Source organism: Gadus morhua, chromosome 14 (assembly GCF_902167405.1).
Source record: "Gadus morhua chromosome 14, gadMor3.0, whole genome shotgun sequence".
NCBI classification, from domain to species: domain Eukaryota; kingdom Metazoa; phylum Chordata; class Actinopteri; order Gadiformes; family Gadidae; genus Gadus; species Gadus morhua.
Window position 1 is genome coordinate 6,148,367 of NC_044061.1, and position 23,286 is coordinate 6,171,652.

The window sequence follows — 23,286 nt, forward strand, 5'->3', positions numbered from 1 at the left end:
GTATTTGTTTATAGACGTTGACATACGATAGATGCGTCGTTTACGTATATTTGTTCATGCTGTATGAAAGCTATAAAGAGATGCAAAATAAATTAAAATAATTTAGCATAAATGAAGACTCTTCCGGAAAGGTTAACATATTATCTATGAAGATGAAAAAAAAAAATATATATTGTCATATTTTTAAGAATAACTTCCGTGTTTATCACGTGGTTTGTCGTCGCACGGAAGAGACGCGCGGAGTTTGTTTTCATTCATCACCCACGTTGTCAAAGCGGATGGAGAGATTCTAATCTTTCAATGTACCATCATGGACGGTATAAAGGATTGTGTTGAGTGTATTACTGATGCATACACATGTCTTCTCAACGGATCACCTCCGAACCAAATCGCCAGTGATTTAGTAACCAATATATGTGCAGTACTATGTCGAAATGTTACTCTGCAAGACGATTCGTGCTTGTGTGCATGGAGTAACACTGCGAAATGTTCCCATGTAAATATGACCGAGCTGACTTGTATCACTCTGACCCTGGTCGACAAGATACATGTCGATCTCATGTCTCAGACCATGCGGCCAGAAACTACTCTGTACCTCTCGCAAATCCAACAAGTGTTTCAAGAGGCAAATGTCATGTCCAGACTTGTGAGTATTCTAAATGTACTGACTCTTAACGAATGATAAATTAACAGCTGGATGCATTGAAATTAATATGCTTACCCTGTGAAAGGTTCATCGATTCCACACCGACGACCAGATGATATCCCATTTGGCTGCCAAATGTGTATCATCATACGTTTCCTACCAGCTCCATACTTCTGTAAGCATTGAGGTAGTTTGTGCATGATATGACGGGATAACATTGCTATTGACATAATCATATAATACTATATTATTATATTGCTTATTGCTGTTCAGCATGTTGTCGAGTCTACTCTGCTGACATTATTTTCCATTTTATAGGGGGAAATCAACCAAATCTGGCAACAGACATGTGTGCAGGCATTTCAGAACGGCCCCACTGGCAAAGAACTGGATCCATGCATGTGGTCTTTCATCAGTGTCTTTAAAATACTTCTTAAAGACTCAGACAAAAGAAAAACGGGTGCGTGTGGCGTGCATGTCTCCAGTTGCTTATTTACTACCATACACTTTTAATGTTTTTCTCAGTCTAATTGAGCTTACTCTTTCACCACCAGAGATTCTCCAGAAGCTTCTAATGGCCTTCGATCCCCACCTGACTACTCTAGTCTCTCGCTTCCTCCCTGAGGAGGAAGTCGACGACGGACTGTCTGCGGTGCATTTACCCACCAACACCCGCAGCTGGGGCGTGACCTTCTCCTCCCTCCTGGACCTGTTGGAGATCCTCTGTGCCTCCAGGTTGATGTGCAGCACCGACGTTTGCTCACCATGCCAGAGACTGGCGTACAGAAGAGCACGACCCCTCATTAAAACAGCCGCCTCCTCCTCCTGCGACTACATCCTGAAGAGGCGCGTACTGCTGCTCATGAAGAGGACTCTGCTTCAGAAGGCCGGAGAGGACCTGGCCCTCGGGGAGATCTCGGCCCCGGCGTCCAGAGATGAGCACTTCGGGACCGATATGGGGGCACTGGCGGACACCGTGTTGGGAGCGGTCTCTGCCGAGTGGTTGAGGTTCGTACCCGTGGAGATGGTGGCGGCAGCCTCTTTTGGAGGACCTTACCGTGGTCCCGGCCAGGGAGGCGGTCGGAATCGGAAGCCAGACCACGTGATGCTCAGAGCGGTTGGTCTGGTGGTCCTCAAGTCCCTGGAGCTGACACTGCAGACAGGAGCAGGTACAATCATCGCATTCATTCGTTGTGTCCTGAGGAGTGGGTTATGCCGCTAGCTAGGTCGGGAAATGTCTGTTATCAGCTAGAAGCTCAACGCTATAGAACACTTCACATAACTGATTCAACACCGCCTTACAAAAGATGCCCAGTAGAGGGCAGCATCGGACCGTCTGTTACAATACACAAAGTCACTTATTCTTTTTTTTTTGGACAGCTGCTGACCGCACCGTGGAAGCATGTCTTGGGGTTTTGTTTGGGTTCCTGCAGGACCGTGGGGTCCCGCTGGCAGAGTCCTCCCACCTCTGCTGCTGGTACCTGCTGGTCTTCACCGAGCAGGACGATGACATGATGGAAGCGGCCAAAACGTTACTCGCCCTGTACCTTCGTTACAACAGGTGCGGGAAAACATCATGAGTTCTGTAGCAGGAATGAAATCATGCATGTTTTTGTTTTTTTTATGGAAGAAATACCTAGTCTTGGTTACCGCCATCTTTTCCTCCTGAAAATGAAAGATCATTGTCTTGAATAACTGGAATAACAAGAAATTACTGCAGCACCATGACAACCAGTATTTAAACAATGAGAAAATGGTCTGCAGATGACCATAGAAAGACACAGACTTGTTAGGCAAGCAACATGATTCTTTGTACAGGGATATTGGCCATAAACTTGGTGTTATCTTGCTCATATTTGGTGGTGGGAAAGAAGGAAAAGGGTATTTTATCTTTTATATCCAAAAGAGAAGCCATGAAAACTTTTTGATTAAATGTTGTGTGTCGGTTTTTGCCAAGCGTTTTTTCTTAGCCATACTTTTTTCGAACTTTTGCTGTGATCAACATTTTTATTCTAAGAAGGGAGAACCTTCACATCTCAAAAGGGCATCAATCCTGTAGGTGTCTATTGAATGCAAAGACCATTCTAATTCAAATGTAATGAAGAAAGCCCATTGAAGGAGATCCCGGTCTGTGCGTTGTTGTGTCCTCCTCAGCCGGTGTCCTGGTCTAAATCCCGAGGCTGTGTCGGCGACGTCCTGCTCCTCTGGTTTCAACCCCCACTGCCACTTCCTGCTCTTCCTCCGGAGCGTCTCCTTTGATCCCAGCACCCTCCTGGACTTCCTCATCTCCTCGGAAACCTGCTTTCTGGAGTACCTGGTGCGCTACCTGAAGCATCTCAGGGCGGACTTCCCGGGATTCTTGCTGGCGTGTCGGAAAATGGAGGAATCTGACCCTCGTGTTCGAGCACAGCTTTCATTTTCCGTACCGGTGCGTGTCGGAACGCCGGGAACCACACACGCAGCCTCAGATCGTGATCGGACCAAGCTATTTACCAGGCCTACCGCACACGTGCCAACCAGACCGGCGTCTACTGGTTTGGGCTCTGGGCTTTGCCTAGTTGACTACAGTAGCTCGGACGAGTCCGGTTCAGAAGAAATGGAGGTCTCGCAAGCTTCTCACAAGGATGCTGACGAGGGGAACAGGAGAGCGAAGCTTCCTGACTCTGAGAAACGTGCCATGTCTGCACTAGCAGACGACAATCTACCTGACAGAAAAGCTCAGGTGCAGGATGTAGTGTGTGACCATGGGCAAGAGAGGCCAACACCGTATTTGGGCCTAGCAGCATCACAGTTTGGACAAACAACAGGATTGGCTCACACGCAAGGTGGTAGAACATTGACCAGATCCCTGTTGTGCCTGTCAGACCTTAGAAGGGTTGTGGCTAAGCTTAACACCAAAAATCTGTTTCCCTATAACCCCAAGTCGCTACTTAAACTCTTGGCACAGGCTGAGGAGGTGCATCTATCTCACCTATCACCTAACACCTAGAGTAGACTTATAAACGATGAAATCTATGCATTTGGTGTTTTGTATAGTGGGCTTTGAATATATCTCTATAGGAGAATATGGTTTGGTATTATGATGACAATGTACTATTGAAATGAAATTGATGGGACTGTATAACATTTGTATATATTATAGGACATGCATAATACCGATGCTGCCTTATAAGGAACCCCACAGAGTGTCATTATATAGTGGGTATATAGTCATTTCATGTATAATGTCAGAGGTCAAATCTTGCATATAAATGTGTTCTCACCATGACCAACCATATTTCCTATTTTGATTAAATTATCTGACGATAATCAATGCTGGCCCCACCCTGGCTCCCTGTTTGTTCATCAGATGAGGATCACAATCAGCCTCACTAGCCATTAGTTAATCATTGTGTATGGCGAGGAACGCTGGCTTTCCGTTTAGCTTGGCAGGGTGTACCATGTTGAACTATGCCTTGTTTGTTTCGTTTATCAGTCCACACACACACACACACCCATCCTCAGCCATGTACTTTTATTGTTTACGTCTTTTTTTTGTCTATTATGTAAAAATGGTCCATCACATCACTACCATATCCTTATCGCTAAGTGCAACCACATCAGGTTCACCAATGCATACATTCAGATCTATATTAGGTGACCGCGGTGCGCCCAGTGTGGGAGACTAGCGCTCTTTGTACTTTATCAGGGGCACAATGCAAACAAGGCGGCGGATCCCTGCAGGCCGGCCAGGAAAACTGAGAATGTGTGTGTGTGTGTGTGTGTGTGTGTCACTCTCCACCCCCCTCACTCCTGCGCTTGCTACCTGAAGGGAGGAGGAAAACAAAACAGCCATGTAATTGTGTCCTAGTCAGGGTGTAACCGTAAAGCACCTCAAACAAAGAGACAGTGCCTTCATAGCAACGTGCTGCTCAGGGGAATAGAGGATTCAGGTATTCGCTTCAGATATCCCCGAGCACACGCAGGATCAACAATATATAAAGAGAGAGAGCGGCAGCCGCCTATGTGTTACTGACGTGACTATATAGGTAAGTTTTCTCCGACCTTGGAATGTGTTGGGTGAAACGATGATGCCTTCTGTTTAATTGATATCACAGAAATTTAGTAACGCTTCAAAATGTGAAAAATGATATTATTTGACGGTGGAAGTTGTGTTGATGGCAACAAGGGATACTCGAAGCCGGAGTGGTGTTTTGTAGAGGGGATATCGACTCGGGAAGTCTGCCCGCAGGTGAAGTGCTCTGGAAGTTTTGTCATGGTTGGATTAGGATGAACAGAGCTCCTGTTATTAAAACCTGCTGCAGAATCCAATGTTTTAAAGCCTTTCAATCGGTGTTGATTTCATGTTTAATTTTTATTAGGATTAGATTTTTCCATTATTTCATGTTTTCCATTTTTTTACAAAGCTGTCCAGTCTTGTTACACACAAAGTTTCTAGCAAAGGGCATTGTTTTACCCTCTTCTTATTGGCCCACTGTATGAAATAGTACATTGCCGTACAGCTAGTATGCTGTGGTAGACTTGTAACTGTGGAAGAATTGGGCATTCTCTTGGATAGTGTTTTCTTCTACATGGCTGAATTAATTCCCAGGGAAAAGAGAGGGCTTTTGTGCGAATAGAATAGTCCCCAAAGGACTGTCAATCAGTGCAAAGCAGGGCATTACTCTGTCCACAATCGACTGATTGTGAGATTAAGTTACTGAAACACATCGCGGTGGGTAACTTTCACTGTTTCCTCACTTTTCATAGCAAGATATAAAACAATCACAAAGTAGGCCTACTGCCTCATTAAAGAGTGTAATCTGTCACACCGTGGAAGAATTGGGCATTCATCTAAGTCATTGGTAGCAGCAACTATTTTCTCTGCGTATTCTTTTTTATTTGGTTTTGAAAATAATACATGCATGCAATTAATCCTTCTGCTTGGCTAGTTGCACTCTAAAGTCGTTTGACAAGGTGGTTCGGTGAGTGTGGGAACTGTTCACCAAATGTGCTGACACAAGCTATGGCATCATGGGGGCTCCTGACCGACCAGGGCCATGAAGTGCAATGCACCCCAAGGCCCACACATGTTGTTATTAAACCGCTCTATATTCAATGACACAAGCGTGGTTGTACGTTAATATTTTGCCTTAAGCAATTGAGCATATTTATCCACAGGAAGACTCACTGAGTATCAGACGCTCCCTGCCAAGCACCGGAACTGTTGTTGCTGAGGTACTAACGGAATCTCCTATGGGAAAGCTCCGATGGAGTTCCACCCGAGGAAAACGGGGACTGTTACCCCGGCATTTGTTTCATTACTGTCACCCAGGGAGACCAACGGATCAATGTTGCAAAATTCCACCTGTTTTCAAGCTGAGGGCCTGTGCGGCAACTCTCCCCTTGTGCATTGGCAGCCATCGTGGCCGCCTTCCTCAGTGATTCTTGGCCCCTCGATTGAATACTAATAGCCCTGTTTGCGTGCTCTTCTCTTTGGATGTTTTGTAGACAAGTTGGCTAAACACACAGTAGACGCAGATAGGGGTTGACCGCGTTGTCTCTGAAGCGACAGTTGGCTCCCTGGTTGTTGACTGTTGCTGCACATGTGTTTGACCTCAAAACAGACGACATATAGCAAACACTCTCTTTCTGCCTCTCTCGCTGTACGCAGAGTCGCACACTTGCTTTCCCTTGTTTGCTTGCCTTTCTCTTTCTCCATGCTTTCCATTTAGCCCTTTATGTCTCTGGCTCTCTCCATTCTCTCTCTCTCTCTCGTTGCATGATTGCTCTTTCTCTATGTAGCTCTTGTCTTCCCATGTGGGTTATGGCACTAGGCGTGGAGGTGTTTGGAAATAGGGAGGGCCGTTGAATCAGTATTTGTTTTGGAAAAGCAGCACCTTGTGAGGACTTTAATGGGAGAGCGTTTGGTCGCTAATGGTCACAGCTCATGCAAAGTAAAACCTTTTTAAGGAGCTTGACGTCACAGGAAATGAACAGCAAACAAAATCATTGCCACATTTTTTATTTTGTCTGGGTTCTCAGTTCTCACTGGGGTTGGAAAAGGTTTCGGAAGTGCCCTAAGGACTCGGTCATCAAAACCTATAATCCCTTTTTTGTAATTAATTAGGGTTTTGTGCACCTAGTACATAATAACATTAATTAAAATGTGTGTTTGGTGACAACTCTTACTCAAATTTACTCAGTGTAAACATCACTCATTTGTGTGTGTTTGTGTGCGTCTGTGTTTATACGAGTGTGTGTGTGGTGTGTTTGTTGGGGAGGAGGGGGGTGGGGGGGTCACCAGGGGTGCCTATAAACGATCAATCGTTTGGAGAACAAATCATGCAGTATTAAACGCCGGCTACATGGTTGGGAGTGACCCCTCAGCCGATCCTATCCTCCCCCATCATCTCCATCACCATCTCTCCCAGGTTGTGTATGGGACCGCTGCCCCCCAGGGCGGAGCAGGGATGTTCGACACACTGTACGACTGCTTCTGGTGGGACCGGATCTGGCTGCCTGTCAATCTGACGTGGGCGGACCTGGAGGACAGGGACGGACGGGTGTACGCCAAAGCCTCCCATCTCTACGTCACCGTCCCCTACGCCCTGGTCTTCTTGCTGGTCAGATACACGTTTGAAAGGTCAGTGATGCACTCCCACGTCTCCTCCCTTCGTGTTAGACTCTCTGCTGTTCCAATCGCCCCCACTGCTAAAGAAATAAACGCTAAAATGGTCTAGTGATTCCTTGATATGTTGTAGTGCTCAGAGCCTAATAAAGAGAGGTCCTGAGTCAGCTGAATACACTTTCACCCAGAGAGAACATTTCAAGGACAGGGCTGAATAATGGAATCCCTGAGCATTTGGTTCTCACATAGCTGTTGGTTGCAAGTTTATCTGTGTGGTTCTCTTTGTGTGTGTGTGTGTGTGTGTGTGTGTGTGTGTGTGTGTGTGTGTGTGTGTGTGTGTGTGTGTGTGTGTGTGTGTGTGTGTGTGTGTGTGTGTGTGTGTGTGTGTGTGTGTGTGTGGTATCTTGCTAATGGAAATGTGTTATCCCAGGTTCATCGCCACACCATGCGCTGCCTCCCTTGGGATCAAGGAGCGAGTTCATCTGAGGGTCACTGACAATCCCATCCTTGAACTTCACTATCTCTCCCACACCAGAAGCCCTGGCCAGGTAAAAGGTCACCTGGTTTAAAGTGAGAGCGAGTCTCTCAAACCTGGCCGGTCAACTTGACTTTGATTGATGGGTTGTTGTTGTTTTGGTCTTGATGAGCTCCATGTGAATGCTGATGGTGGAATTAACTAGTGATTAGATTATCCCTTTAACAAACGCTGATGAATCCCTCTGCCAAACCCTGTTGACATTAGCAGGAACACACTGCACTCAGAACTATCAACCTTTCTACTATTTTATATAGCTCTTTTCCAAATCACTTAACACAATATGATGAATTATACAAGAGTGAAACAAGCAAAAATGTATAAATTGATCATGGATACCTTTAAAGGCATATCCTATGAGCGGTGAAAGAGGGAAAGAGATGAGGGAAGCTAGATGAAAGTAACGATTTCAACTTTCAACAAATTACACCTTTTGTTAATTCGAGCAATATTATTGACGCATCTTTTCCATTCATATGTACACTGTATTTCTATGGGATTTTCTACCTTCATGGACATAACAGTGAAGACAGGAAATTGAATTAAAAGAGATAGGGAATGACATAGGCTCAAATCCCACCTGGCTCACAGCAAGCCGGCTAGCACACTAGCAGGTTGAGCCACCATGCCGCCATTTGTGATCGGCTCCATCTCCTTATCAGTTCATCTGTTTACATGCGTTCATGTTTGTGCCCCATGTCACACCTTTGCAGTCTGCTGTCGATGGGCTGTCCAAGAAGAGTGGCTTGTCAGGCAGGCAAGTTGAGCGCTGGTTCAGAAGACGACGCAATCAGGACCGACCCGGAGTCCTCAAGAAGTTCAGAGAGGCCAGGTCAGCACTCTGTCTCTCCCTTTATCTTTGTGCGTCTCCTTTTCTTTCTCTCTCTCCTTTTATTTTTCTCACTCTCCCCCACTTCTCCATCTCCCTCTTTCTCTATAAGTCTGTCTCTGTCTATCACTTGCTCTTTCTACCTCTCTCTCTTCCTGTTTTTCATGAACAGTCTTTATTGTTGTTCCTCTCCCTCTCTCATCGCCGCCTCTCTCTCTCACACTGTCTCTCTCTTGCCCTCTCTCTCTCTGTCCTGGTATTCTAATACAAGTATATGACCGTATCATAACTGCCATATACTGTGATAACGCACGATAACCAATCCACTAATCATGGGCCTTTTGTGTCTTTGTCGTACAGTTGGAGGTTTGTCTTCTATCTATTCACATTTTTCGGAGGAATTTTAGCTCTGTATGATGTAAGTATACCTACACAATATAGAAACATATGGTAAAGCATAGTGGACGATCTTTGAGGGTTTTCTGTTGCCATATTGTGTTCAGCACCATGCAGCCACTAGCCTAACAAAACCTGAAACACATGACTTTACATTCTATACAACAATGTTTTCAAATGGACTGTTGTGGAATTGTTTCAACACGGGACTGATCGTAACTGTCTTCATTGTATTAATACAACAGCCAGGGTAGCCAAGTCAATTAGATATGCACACACATATACACACCCAAACACACACACAAACCCATGCAGAAACAGACTAATAAACACACACACACACACACACAAACACACACACCCACACACACACACACACACACACACGCACACGCACACGCACACACACACACACACACACACACACACACACACATCGGGAGCATATTTATTTTGGCTTATGTGGAGCATCTGTCTTGAGTCATTTTGTTGCGGAGAGCGTTTGTCCAGGGAGAAATACAAACAACCAAACTCCAACCACCAAACATAAGTGAATATTGTATTCCTGTCTCGACTGTTTTACAGAAAGAATGGTTCTATGATACTCGACAAGTGTGGACAGGATTCCCAAAGCAGGTCAGTGAGTGACAAGACGCTGGTGTGTTCTCACCATTCATGTGTAAAAAGCCATGAATGGCTTCAACCTCACTGCCATGTCAGATCCATCACCCCCCACCCCTGAAACCATTACCACATGTACATAATGCACACATGCAGGCATAATGTGTAATGCATCCACATCCATTACTGATAAACGCTTGACGTAAAGCTCCGCCGTTCCAGCAGGCCGCTGATAATAGTTTTCATGTTGGCTCAAACAACTCCTTATATAGAAATGTAGCACGGTTCTTGTACATGCGTGTGTGTGTGTATAAGTGTGTTTGTGTGTGTATGTGTGTATACGTGTGTGTTCTTCTTTTTTAACAATGTGTGTGTGTGTGTGTGTGTGTGTTTATGTGTGTGTGATGTTATTTAAAAATGAGGAACACTGTGTGTGCGTGTGTTTGTGTGTGAGTGTATTTTTATTTAAGTGTGTGTGTGTGTGTGTGTGTGTGTGTGTGTGTGTGTGTGTGTGTGTGTGTGTGTGTGTGTGTGTGTGTGTGTGTGTGTGTGTGTGTGTGTGTCTGCATATGCTGCATCCGTGTGGTCCTCACGGTGTGCCAGAGAAGCTAATCAGGAGTTCTATGAGGTCACTTGTGGCACACCGGCCCCAGGATTATAGATGATCCCAGAGCTACGTTATCAGACATGTGTGTTTTCTCCCTTCCTTTCAGGAGGGTGGTGGTCTGGTGGTGGGTGGGGTGAGGGTGGTAGGGGCTGGTAGTCGTAGGCTTCACAATGGAGAGAGCTTTAGCCATATAGAGTTGCTTCCTCCAAAATTGTGGGGCCTTTACACAAAGCCTACTGCCTACAGGGACAACCCCTTGGTTTACAGGGTGCTTTGTGTGACCGAGACGCAGATTGGGTTTACGCATTCTTTCCTGTGTGTGTGTGTGTGTGTGTGTGTGTGTGTGTGTGTGTGTGTGTGTGTGTGTGTGTGTGTGTGTGTGTGTGTGTGTGTGTGTGTGTGTGTGTGTGTGTGTGTGTATGTGTGTGGGTGTGTGATTCTTTGTGTGGCCTATTTGTTCCTACAACTTTTTTTACTTTGTTCTTTCATTCATTCTCTCGCTCTCTCTCTCTCGCTCTCTCTCTCTCTCTCTCTCTCTCTCTCTCTCTCTCTCTCTCTCTCTCTCTCTCTCTCTCTCTCTCTCTCTCTCTCTCTCTCTCTCTCTCTCTCTCTTCCTCTCCCCCTCTCTCTCTCTCACTCTCTGTCTCCCTCTCTCTCTCTCACTCTCTGTCTCCCTCTCTCTCTCTCTCTCTCTCTCTCTCTCTCTCTCTCTCTCTCTCTCTCTCTCTCTCTCTCTCTCTCTCTCTCTGTCTCCCTCTCCCTCTCACTCTCTCTCTCTCTCCCTCTCTCTGTCTCCCTCTCTCTCTCTCTCTCTCTCTCTCTCTCTCTCTCTCTCTCTCTCTCTCTCTCTCTCTCTCTCTCTCTCTCTCTCTCTCTCTCTCTCTCTCTCTCTCTCTCTCTCCCCCTCTCTCTATCTCACTCTCTGTCTCCCTCTCTCTCTCTCACTCTCTGTCTCCCTCAACATTTTTTACCTTTGTTCTTTCATTCATTCTCTCTCTCTCTCTCTCTCTCTCTCTCTCTCTCTCTCTCTCTCTCTCTCCCTCTCCCTCTCCCTCTCCCTCTCCCTCTCTCTCTCTCTCTCTCTCTCTCTCTCTCTCTCTCTCTCTAGTCCATGCTGGAGTCTCAGTACTGGTATTACGTCCTTGAGATGAGCTTCTATGGGTCCCTGCTCTTCAGCATTACCTTTGATGTGAAAAGGAAGGTATGTATGAGCATCAGAGGTGGGGACACACCTCCAGCCTGACCGCTAGATCTGAGCATGTTTGGGATTAGACACTTGGAAAGCCAATGCTTATAAGTGACACGCCTATTTATAGTTCAAAGGTTGTTATCTATACACACAAATAGGTTTTTGTTTGCCATACAGGGCAACACATGAAGCTTATAGCTGAGAGTATTATTTGATCAATGTAATAGAGTAAGATAGAGGCTTCAATTTCAAAAGTTAAACCTGATGAAAAGGTCAATTTGCTTAAAACGTTGTATGTTAATGCCTTCCTTCAAGTATCCTCTAGCTGACTCATGAGGAGGAAATTAGACTATGCAAATTCCTACAATGCTTTGCTAATATTCACGTTGCACGGCAGTATCAGATTATAAAATCCTGTTGCGATACTACAAGTCTGCCGGTCTTAATCGAAACGTCCAGGTTTTCGGGGGGGGAACAGGGGTAACATCTCTTGAGGTTCAGAAGGTCAACACTGTCCTGGTTCCTCCCCTCCAGGACTTCAAGGAGCAGATTGTTCACCACCTGGCCACCCTGACTCTGCTCTCCTTCTCCTGGTGCGTCAACTACATCCGCATCGGGACGCTCGTGATGCTGGTCCACGACTCCTCCGACGTGCTGCTGGAGGTCAGTCAGGTCCGCACGTCTGGCCAGGGTGTGTAGAGTGTACAGGGCTTCCCCCGGTCAGACTTTGACCCACGGTGATGCAGTATGATGGGACGACTGTAAGTGGAATGCAAACAAGATTTTCTCTTCCCTCTCTAAGGGCGCACTCACACTGGGCAAGTTTGCCTGTTCCGTGCTGCAGGAAGATTCGGCACGATTCCCCCCCTCCCCCCTCCCCCCACTGCTCCCAAAGGCCGTGGCCTGGGCACGATTGCTCCTTCATACATACGTCATCACGTCGTAATACGATAAATACGTCATCACCAAGCGTGGTGTCCAGCCTGCGACTGAACGCTGTCGTCGGCCCAAATTTCAAGTAAACACTCGGCTTCACTATCGCACCAACGTAAACCCACTCGTGAACCGCTTGCCGCCATTGTTTAAAATGATTGTGGTGGGGAAGAAGGGCATGGACCTATAAAGAAAGAAGGACTACGTCATCCAGCTCACGTTGCGTATCCGCGCGTGTGCGTGTGTCATCTCATTAGCATCTGTACTTTGGCCACGGCACACCTCTCCCAAGTGTGCCGTGGCCAAGGGGCTGTTCCGTGCTGGAATACGGACGGCGTGGTCACACTAGCCAAACGTTCTAGACTTTAGTATGCAAATGAGCTCGGGCACGGGGCCGCAGCCCGAGTGTGAGTGGCCCCTAACTCTCTCACTCTATCTCTCTCTCTCTCTCTCTCTCTCTCTCTCTCTCTCTCTCTCTCTCTCTCTCTCTCTCTCTCTCTCTCTCTCTCTCTCAAACATACACTCTCTCTTTCACTCTTCTTCTCTCACTCTCTCAGGTTATTTTACCATCCCTAGCCCTAGCTGTAAATCAAACCCTTCTTTGTTTAACTGGAGATCATTTAACTCTACAAGTCGTGCATAGGTTTGTAGACATTCAAATCCAACCTAGCCTTAACCCTAACCCTAAAACCTAACTATAGCCCTAACCCCAACTCTTACCCTTTTACTGGAGGGCAATCAAGCCTACAAGTAAGGTCTAGGTGTAGACTTTAAACCCCAACCTAGCCCTCATCCTTACCGTAAAACCTAGCCCTAAATCATAGCCAAAGCCCTAACCATAGCACTATCCCTAAGCCCTAGCCCTTACTGTAACACTTTAACTGGAGGTTAGCTGAGTCCAAAAGTCTGGTCTAAGTTTATATTTGACTTGACCTAGCTTTGGCTGGGAATGATGCTGTGTGTTGTGGGGATGACTAACAACACCATTCTCTCTCCCTCTTATAGTCTGCCAAGTTATTTAACTATGCCAAATGGGAGAGGACGTGCAATGCACTGTTTGTTGTGTTTGCCATAGTGTTTATGGTAACAAGACTGATCATCTTTCCATTCTGGTAAGCCAACACATTACATGTGTGCGTGTGGGTGCGTGTTTGTGTGTGTGTGTGCGTACTGTGCATGATTGATACATTGCTTTTCTATTCATTACCAGTGTCCTTTTTATTAAGTCTTTATCTTCCGCGTTTCCCAGATGATAGCCCGAGGTGTACATTTCCTTTATCGTTCTTAATCCTTTCCCCCGAATGGGGAGACATCATGCATATGCAGAAGCCGATGTTTCAGTCAGCAGGAAAATCAATAGTCCAATTAATACTTTCTTTGGCTATTTCAAAGCTTACTCTGCATATCATTTGGCAAACACACTATGGGACAGTGATGATTACAACAAATCAGGGCAAATTTACAAGCTGGATTTGAAGGTTTTATGGAGCATCATTATAAAGTATTGTGGAAAAAGCTTAGTTGGAAAAACTGGAGTTTTTGAAGTTCTGTTCTGAAATTATGTTGCACTAAATGACGACTATTAACTACTTAAAACCTTAACTTTAATGGTTTTGGGTCATTACATTCGCCCATAAAAGTTCAGTCGGCTGCTGTAATTTGGTTCAGTTGCATGCTGGGAAGAGGAGTTCTGTGCCGTGGCTTTAACGTCTGATCTCTGTTCACCAGGCTGATCCACTGCACCTGGGTTTACCCGGTCGAGCACTACCCGCCCTTCTTCGGCTACTACTTCTTCAACGTCATGCTGGTGGTCCTGCTCTTGCTGCATATATTCTGGGCCTACCTCATTCTCCGCATGGTCCGCAAGTTCCTGTTCGGCAAGGTGAGACCATCCCGGGATTATCGCTTCCGTCCTGCCTGGTCGGTGTACCCAGCATTACCTTTTTCCAGAGATACAAACATACCACAAGTATGATCAGGGGCGCCGCTAGGGATTTTGGGCCCCATGAAAAGAATGAAACTTAGTTTCATTATTTTTTATGTATTATAATTTCATCATCATTAGGGGCCTCTCTGGGCCCCCCTCCATCATGGGCCCCTAGAATCCGTCTCCTTTACCCCCCCTTTTCGGCGCCCCTGAGTATGATATAAGAAACCAGGCTGTCAGTCACAGGTAAACGTTCTAACCAGTGGCCGCTCAAAGCGCTAATATTCACCCATTCATGCACACATTCACACACTGATGGCGGTTTCAGCCATGAAATCAATCTTTTTTGTACAAAAAGATTGATATATTTGAATACACCATGACCGGAAAATACCTTATTTTAAGTGTATCAGTCACTAATTGGTAACAACATATTTAGTAGTTTGTAAATAGTTACATAGTACTTTGTTGTCAGTATGAAAGCGAAGATACAGTAAATAAAGTACTCATTGGTCACCTCTGTCTTATTATCCAACATGTAATACATTGCATGCGTTTTGGAACATCACATCAGGTCTTCTTTTGCTTACTCAGCACACAATTTTATTGCAGCCTCAATCTCCTGGTGAGAGTTATTATATAGGGCTCTACACTTGATTGACCTGACGCACATTTAGAACACCGTTTTCCATTCTAGCTCAAGTTTCTTTCATGCTCCTTTCAGGAACATATCTTGTTCTCTTTTGTTCTCTCCATGTGCTCTAATTGAAAATGGTTGAGAGACCTTTTCAGTCCCTTTATTTTCCTTCATCCCTCTCTCTCTCTCTCCTTCTATTTTCTACACCTTTCTTTTCAAATCCTGTTTCATTTTCTTTTCTTTGTGTACAGATGACCAGAGACGAGAGGAGTGACCACGAAGAGGAGGATGAGGAGGAGGAAGAGGAGGAGGGCACTTCAACCGAGGAGATGGAGAGGAAGCAGAGCAATCATTCAAACGGCTCTGGACGGGTGGTCAGAAAGGAGGGCAAAAACGGCCGCTTTGGACATTTGTCTCTCGCGGAGACAACCTGCCAAGCAAAGACTGTGTACTGAGCTGGTGGCGTCTACAATAAATCCACGTTCGGAACAAATCGGAACGGTGCGCCTATGTAATGCCCGAGAACTGCAGCATTGGAATGTATTATGTTAAATGTTTAATATGCAATCAAATGTTATTTTCAATACGGAGAAAATAACAACCAACAAAGTGTGCTTCAATTATTAAGCACACGCACGTATTCATACAACTTGGAGAAATCTTTCGAGCATGCGCAGCATGCAGTGAGCGTCCCTCACATGCAGAGAAGGACACTATGAACGGCTCTGCGGCGCTTGAGTTTTTCCACACGGTTGTCAGTAGCAATGCCCCCGGCTTTGTAAACATGGGAAGCGAGTAAGAAAAACAGGCGAACAAAAACACAAAAGCTTTTGTTTTCATTACTTGCGCCTAATGCATCCCATATTGTCGAAGGGGCTGCGGTAGTGACTTGCATACTGTCAAATGTCCCCCCCCCCCCACCCCAGGAACAGCTGCCACTTCATCTATCAAGACCTGCTGGCAGTGTTGCCAGATTGGACCAGATTTCCCGACCAATCTGGCAACCGTGTCTGCAGCGCGTTGCAGCTAGACGTGGTCAGCGAGGGATGAAATGCACTCCAGTATCGCCCTGGGTTTCTCCAAATGCTCGTGTTTGGGGTGAGATGCTGGGAGTGTAGTGGTTGTAATGTCTTGGCTGCATGGCCTTCATTCTTTTATTTTTTTTACCGGTTAAGGAGTAGATAAATGACTCAACGGCTGAAGGAAGGGAAACAACGGTTGAGAGTTTGCTCCGTCCAGCTGTGCTCTGCCGTTCCAGCTCACGTCTCACCTTACTTAATAACACTAATAGACGTAATAATCATTCCTTGTACAAATAAGTGTAATCGAATACCGGAGCGTTTAATGTGAGTTCATAGATCGTGAAGTACCAGGCCTATTGACTGAAACATGAAGTAATAGCAGCTTTTGTCTTAAAACCGTTTTTTTTTTATGTTTACACATGGACTCTACTGGCGGGGCCAAGAAACCCATGGTTTCAGCTGATTGCTGAAGGAGTTTTAATGTGCTTTCAATGTTGAAGGGATTCTTACAGAAAGCATAGTCTGAATGTTCAAATAAATTGAAGTATTAATTTTGGAAGTGTTGTAATGCAGGAAATAATAAAAAAAATACCTCGTGGGTTAATGGACACGCATGGGCATGTAGGCTATCTCTCCTTTTATTTTTTAGGCTAAATACTGTTCCATCATTGCTGGTCTTTAATCAGACACTCTGTTGCTGTGTTTTATGACTTTGGTGCTGCAGGAATGAAACGGCATTAATTGAATAAATTCTTACCCTTTTCATAGTCCTTCATATTATTTTTATTTTGTATTAATTATTTTCTAAGTTGCAATGAAGGTGTCACTGTTGTTCCGCTGGCGGCCACTAGATGGAGTACACCACCAGCATAGGCCGCCCTGTCAAAAGCTTTGCTGAGCTGCAATTTGACGACAAAATGGATTTGGACGGAAGATATGTACCTCAATCTCCCCTTCTCAATCAATCACAAACACACGCACGCACATGCACACACACGTAAACACACGCACACGCTCTCGCACCCGCACGCACAAACACACTCAGATTTACTTTTGCGCTTGCCCTCAACCTGCTCTCGGTGTTTAGTAAATAGGCCTACTCATCAATCCACCCGTGTGTGCAACCACCCATCCATCCATCCATCAAACCGTCCATCCATCCATCCATCCATCCATCCATCCATCCATCCATCCATCCATCCATCCATCCATCCATCCATCCATCCATCCATCCATCCATCCATCCATCCATCCATCCATCCATCCATCCATCCATCCATCCATCCATCCATCCATCCATCCATCCATCCATCCATCCATCCATCTGTCTCTGATGGCCAGTCTTGCCTTATAATTGCCAGGTAGCTGAAGGATTAAGGATGAACCAAACGTTGAAACAACGGGCAACGCACCATAGGTTATGAAACGCGGTCTCTGATTGGCTGAACTCGGGGGGAGGGGGCGGGGGGGTGTCGCTCAATGATCACCTGTGCCGAACCAGAATCGACAACTGTCATAACATGCATGCGCAAACGGTGCACTACGGGAGACTTGGGTGTTACTAACGTTTGGTTCCTTTTGTTTAAACTTTCATTTGTGAAAGGCCAAAGTCTATAGGCTATAGGGCCAAACAGTGTTTAAATCTGTTATGGGTCTGGGGTCCTTTTAAGTCATTTGAAATAAATAGACAGTCGCACCTATTATCTTTATTAACAAAGATATTTGTGTTTATACATAGTTATTGTTCTGTTATGTGAGCATTATTTAGCTCCCGGCAACGTCACAACTGCACCTCTTCACTTGAACCCACGTGTAGGGTTTCAGAGCGACTCCTGACGGACAGCCTCAAGCACCAACGCGAGGGCAGAACCGCTTTACTGTATTACCTCTAAACCAATTGCGTTGACGGGGAGGCGTTGCCAATTTCCAGGAGGCATGCCCGGAGTTTCAAATTCACTTGGCTGAATCAACACTAACTTCTCAAACTTTAGAAAAGTTGTGCAGTCCTCTCTGGCTTCGCAAGCGCTTACATCCCCCCCCTCACAGGTCCTCTGCTTAGCTGTATCATGCATGACAGTCATGTTACACCGCTTGTCTTGCTGCTTTCATTCTTCTCTGTCGGGTTGATTGCGGAGACTGGTAAGTAGCCTATATGCGCTTATAGCGTTACGCATTACGCATTCACCACAGGCCTGTTCCTCTATTGGCCGGTTCTTCTCAATATCGTCGTTGGACAGATCCTTTATAGAAATAGAAAAACTGTGGTTTTCCTCGAAAAGCTTCTAAACAGCATTAGGATGCCTTCACATGTCCCTCTGGTCTTGTGCATGCTCATTGATAGGTTATTTGGACACTAACTTGTCCGGTATGTCTAATAATGTGTGCTTACAGCGACAGCGTTTGATGTTAGATGCATTGTTTAAGGGGAATAATTCTGATCTATTTTCTGCAAATATGACAGAAATGCCCAGGTATAAACCCACATAAACCTTCATGTCACTTGACCGACTGTGTTCTACCTTCCTGGTAGTTGTCCCAGAACTGGAGACTGATGAAGTGGTTCCCATGGTGCTATTTGGAGAGGACACACACCTGCTGCTGCAGGACCAGACCCGGCGTTACCGCGACCGGCGCTCCCCCCAGGACGTCCCGGGTGGTCACGACACAACTCATAAGGATCACTTACTTCTGTTGCTTCCCGCTTTCGGAAATAATCTTTACTTGAATCTTAGAAGCGACAACTCGTTCCTCTCTGACAACTTTGTCGTCGAGGAGAGGAAGAGAGGCAAGAGTCCCCAGCTGTCGCGGATCCCCCAGGGCCAGCTCTGCTTTTACACAGGATGGATAGTCAACCACACGGACTCGTACGCCTCGCTCAGTACCTGCGGAGGCCTGGTAGGGCAACACATACATCACCTCTTCTCTTTTCAGCTCACCTTTTACCGATGTATAAAGTTAGCATAGCATGCACATATTAATGCATCATGCGCCAAGCCTTGGGTTTAAGTCAAACTTCTGGTAGGATTTCAATATATCACCCATAAGTGTGTGAGTGCACACACTTAATTTAATTTCTGTCCAAGTAAGAAGCGTCAAAGTCCTGTCAGCTATAGCTGCTGCTGACCCTTGGTGTCTGGCAGGACACCCCAGAGCTGTCTGGCTCCTAAAGATTAGCTAGCTCTCGGGAAGCATGACTGTCACCATGGTGCCAAACAGTTTAGGCAGCTGATAGGCCTGGCTATGGGGTCACTCTGTCACAGGCACACACGCAAGCACGCAAGCACGCACACACACACACACACACACACACACACACACACACACACACACACACACACACACACACACACACACACACACACACACACACACACACACACACACACACACACACACACACACACACACACAGCAGGTGTGTAGAGAGAAGGCGAGAGAGAGCCTGTGAGAGGGAGACACGCACACACACGCACACACACACACACACACACACATACACACAACCGCATGAGCAAATATATGCACACAGACTAACACATGCAATCACTTTTTCTGTCCCTCTTTCTCTCACGCACTGCATACATGATACATGATGCATGATGCTACTGAAACACTGCATACATGATGTTACTGAAACACTGCATGCATGAAACATGTCTGATGCTACTGAAAAACTGCATACATGGCTGATGTTACGCCGGTAACACTGCATACATGATGTTACTGAACCACAGGATACAGGATACATGCATGATGCTACTGAAATGACCCAACCATCCAGACATTCCAGTCCAGCGTTAGTGTGTGCGTTACTAGTTTTAGTCAACCTACAGACACGTACAAACACAAAGCCGTCCTACTTGACATTTAATGTTAACACCCTAACGCGCCTTAGGGGAACATCTCAAGTATACCCAATTAGAACCCACAATGAAAGCAGAGAAAACGGTCTACTTTGCCTTGATAGCCCTCTGAGAAGCGGGGATCTTGATTCTTATGGACTCTCATCCCGCTCCATGTGTGGCAAGGAAAACTAGGTCAGGTTTAGGATAAAGCTGGTGTGGGCCATCCTCTGCCCCAACAGAAGCACCCTTGGTCTCATTATTATGGTTGGCCAGTGCATGTCTGACACTGATCTCAAGGCAGTGCGGTCTGGGCTGGTAACACTATCCAGGCCCCCCCAAGCTCCCCTCTCCCCAAGCCCCAACCACACCTCCAGCACCAGCACCTCCAGCACCACCACCACCCTGTCTGCGTTAACCCTCGACCAGGCAGGGTCAGCTCTGACCCATATGCACTCTGAGGCGTTCACTCTTTTAAATGTTTCAGGGAGGCGCCCTCTCCAGGTGCTTTTTATTTGGCTGAGGGACAGGTCAAGGTGCCCCCCTCTCTTGCACACACACACACACACACACACACACACACACACACACACACACACACACACACACACACACACACACACACACACACACACACACACACACACACACACACATGGGAGTGCAAGAACAAACATGAACACACACACACACACACACACACACACACACACACACACACACACACACACACACACACATGGGCGTGCAAGAACAAAAACGAGCGCACACACACACGCACGCACACACACACACACACACACACACACACACACACACACACACATGCTTGCAAAAACACACACACACACACACACACACACACACACACACACACACACACACACACACACACACACACACACACACACACACACACACACACACGCATGAGCACAAACACGCCAACACACACTCGCTCGCACAACACAACACCCTCCAGACAGGCTCTAAAAAGTAACAGTCTTTTTTATGAAATGTCTTTTTCTCTGGCTGGCAGCACGGCTCAAGGGGGCTCACCTGTCCTGCAGGGCCTCAAAAGGGTCCAAACCTCAGGGTAGAGTGAAGCGGTGAGGATGCAGGGAAGGGGGTGGGATCCGGGCAGATGCAGACATATCGACCATGCCAAGGACATGTTAGCCACAGTGGCTTTAACTCAATCCACCGCCACGTGCGTCTGTGTACACGCGCCGGTTGTCCTTGCATTAGCGCCAGTGTAGGCTCTAAAAAGGGAGTGTGCACGGGTCAAATCGAATCCCATTTACTCGTCTCCAGAGGCCCGGCGCATTGTAGCAGCTGTGCTTTGGACGCCTGGCTTTCCTCCAGACCTCCAGAAGAGGGAATGCCTGAATGCAGGCTAAATAAAGACAAAAAAAAGAATGCTTGCTTTACAGCGTTGAAAGGGATCGTTAGACAACGTTTTTCTTTTTTTTAGGCTTAAAGTTCTCTTGTTTTGTTTTGCAGCAGCCAATGTGCTATAACCTGGCAGCCCCGTGTAGGGAAGGCTACCTCGGAATAGCTTCTCTGTGTTCGTAGAGCTGGAGATTGACTTTAATCCATCCTGCGGCTGGGCAACAATGTGTTGCAGCCTGGACTGACCCCTGTCTCTGGGGGGGTTAGCGCGTGGAATACACGACACAGGTGCCCTCTAGTCTGGGCGGAGTAGTGTTATAGGTAACACTGCATCATGGGTAATCTTAGAGGGCGGAATAGTCATCAGGGCGATGAGGGTGTCCCAGCCCCAAAAGTTTGTATGCATCCAAACCCATTCACCCCGACTCATTGATACCATGTATCTAAAAAACAAATCCACCGTAAGGCTCTGTTGATATAAGTGTCTGCTAGTCAGTAATACGAGGATGTGTGTCCCTAATACATGCGTTTACAAGGCCGGTACTGTTTTACCGTAAGAGCCAAACACCATTAGCCTCATGCAACCTAATGGAAAGTGACATCACCTTGTGCAATTAGCGTCACCAGGCCCTCTGCTGCCCTTGAGGGTTGACGTTTGGCGGCTAACTGGAGACAGTGATTCAAGCCATGCTCGCTCGTTATTTATCCTGTTTCATGCCTCTGAGTAAGTTATTGTTTTAGCGTACGACTGTTGTGTTTCCGAGGGTTACATTAGATTTACTCGCATAGTTTGTAACTGGAGGGTCCGTGTTACTTCAACAAAAACCAACGTACCGTAATATGTGGATAAAACTCAAACCTTCTCATTTCATAAAGATGTTGTCAGCATAACGTCTCTGTTTCTCAGAACAGGCCTCTCATCAACCTCCATTCTCTTCTGTTTCTTCTCTCTTTATTACTGTTTTAAATTATTCCACTAATCTATTTGACGATCTTCGGCTAATCTTTCACGTGGGGCATCTGGTAAGGGGTGTACCCAAGGGATGGATGTTCTCCATGGGAACACTATATTGTTGTCACGGATACAAATGAGGGCCACAAGTTTGAAGCCCTGTGAAATGATCCTCCCAAATCAAACCAGATGGACCTTTATGACACGGCCGTGAATCTCGGCCACATGTCCTCCTAGCTGCCGGTCTTCCTTAGGCTGTTCGATCCGCGCACGACTGTATGGTCCCGGGATGTTCGAGGAACGAATGAGCACAGTCACACAAACACACACACACACATACACACAGGCACGCATACACTTCGCCGAACATGTGTGAGCACGGGTTTCGGTCTGGTGCACAGACCGTACCAAACCCTCGACAAGGCCCAGAGTGTTTTTTCTTGCCTGGTGTATCCTCACATCCTCCCATGCTCAATGTCTCCATCGTAAATGGTTGTTATTTAAGGTTCATCTTGTATTTAGCGTCAAACATGCCTTAGCCAAGTGCTGTAGATGATTTAGGCAGATAGTGATTATGGAATGTAAAAAGCACTCTGATTGGCTGAGGATATGCATTACAGTGAATCAGCTGCGTGAGGAGAGTAATAATTTAAACCAAAATATGACTTTGGCGATGATGCTACGACGCTAACGATGTATGACCATTCGTTCCTTCTCCCTCTCTCTCCCCCTCCATATCTCCCTCTCTCCCCCTTGCTCTCTCCCCCATGCTCTCTCTCCCCCATGCTCTCTCTCCCCCATGCTCTCTCTCCCCCATGCTCTCTTTCCCCGTGCTCTCCGTCCTCCATGCTCTCTCTCCCCATGCTCTCTGTCCCCCATGCTCTCTCTCCCCCATGCTCTCTCTCCCCCATGCTTTCTCTTCCCCTCTCTCCCCCATGCTCTCTCTCCCCCATGCTCTCTCTTCCCCTCTCTCTCCCGTGCTCTCTTTCCCCCTCGCTCCCCCGTGCTCTCTCTCCCCCTCTCCCCCATGCTCTCTCTCCCCCTCTCTCCCCCATGCTCTCTCTACCCCATGCTCTCTCTCCCCCATGCTCTATCTTCCCCTCTCTCCCCCGTGCTCTCTCTCCCCCATGCTCTCTCTCCCCCTCTCT

At 46.5% G+C, this 23,286-nt stretch overlaps 3 protein-coding genes across 4 annotated transcripts in view; all 3 read left to right on the forward strand.

Annotated features, from left to right (window-relative positions):
• The first annotated feature begins 225 nt into the window (after positions 1-225).
• On the forward strand, positions 226-3,964 carry lins1 (lines homolog 1). 2 transcript variants are annotated; one of them, XM_030376572.1, is made up of 6 exons: positions 226-646; positions 732-833; positions 965-1,106; positions 1,201-1,815; positions 2,027-2,207; positions 2,801-3,964. In XM_030376572.1, exons 1-6 carry the CDS (start codon positions 311-313, stop codon positions 3,633-3,635), a joined length of 2,211 nt encoding a protein of 736 aa, XP_030232432.1. In that variant the 5' UTR covers positions 226-310; the 3' UTR covers positions 3,636-3,964. The 2 variants fall into 2 exon arrangements, with proteins under 2 accessions (XP_030232432.1, XP_030232433.1); XM_030376573.1 differs by having other exon boundaries at positions 732-821.
• Positions 3,965-4,394: 430 nt separating this feature from the next.
• On the forward strand, positions 4,395-16,715 carry cers3a (ceramide synthase 3a). The gene is made up of 11 exons (XM_030376574.1): positions 4,395-4,674; positions 7,060-7,271; positions 7,687-7,804; positions 8,505-8,623; positions 8,981-9,038; positions 9,602-9,652; positions 11,353-11,445; positions 11,968-12,096; positions 13,372-13,478; positions 14,095-14,248; positions 15,182-16,715. Exons 2-11 carry the CDS (start codon positions 7,099-7,101, stop codon positions 15,383-15,385), a joined length of 1,206 nt encoding a protein of 401 aa, XP_030232434.1. The 5' UTR covers positions 4,395-4,674; positions 7,060-7,098; the 3' UTR covers positions 15,386-16,715.
• A 1,179-nt stretch (positions 16,716-17,894) lies between these two features.
• adamts17 (ADAM metallopeptidase with thrombospondin type 1 motif, 17) overlaps positions 17,895-23,286 on the forward strand; it is a 62,398-nt gene continuing 57,006 nt past the window's right edge. The window contains exons 1-2 of the mRNA XM_030377463.1: positions 17,895-18,091; positions 18,483-18,847. Coding sequence (XP_030233323.1) covers positions 18,019-18,091; positions 18,483-18,847 — 438 coding nt within the window. The 5' untranslated portion in view covers positions 17,895-18,018. The remainder of the gene's footprint in view (positions 18,092-18,482; positions 18,848-23,286) is intronic.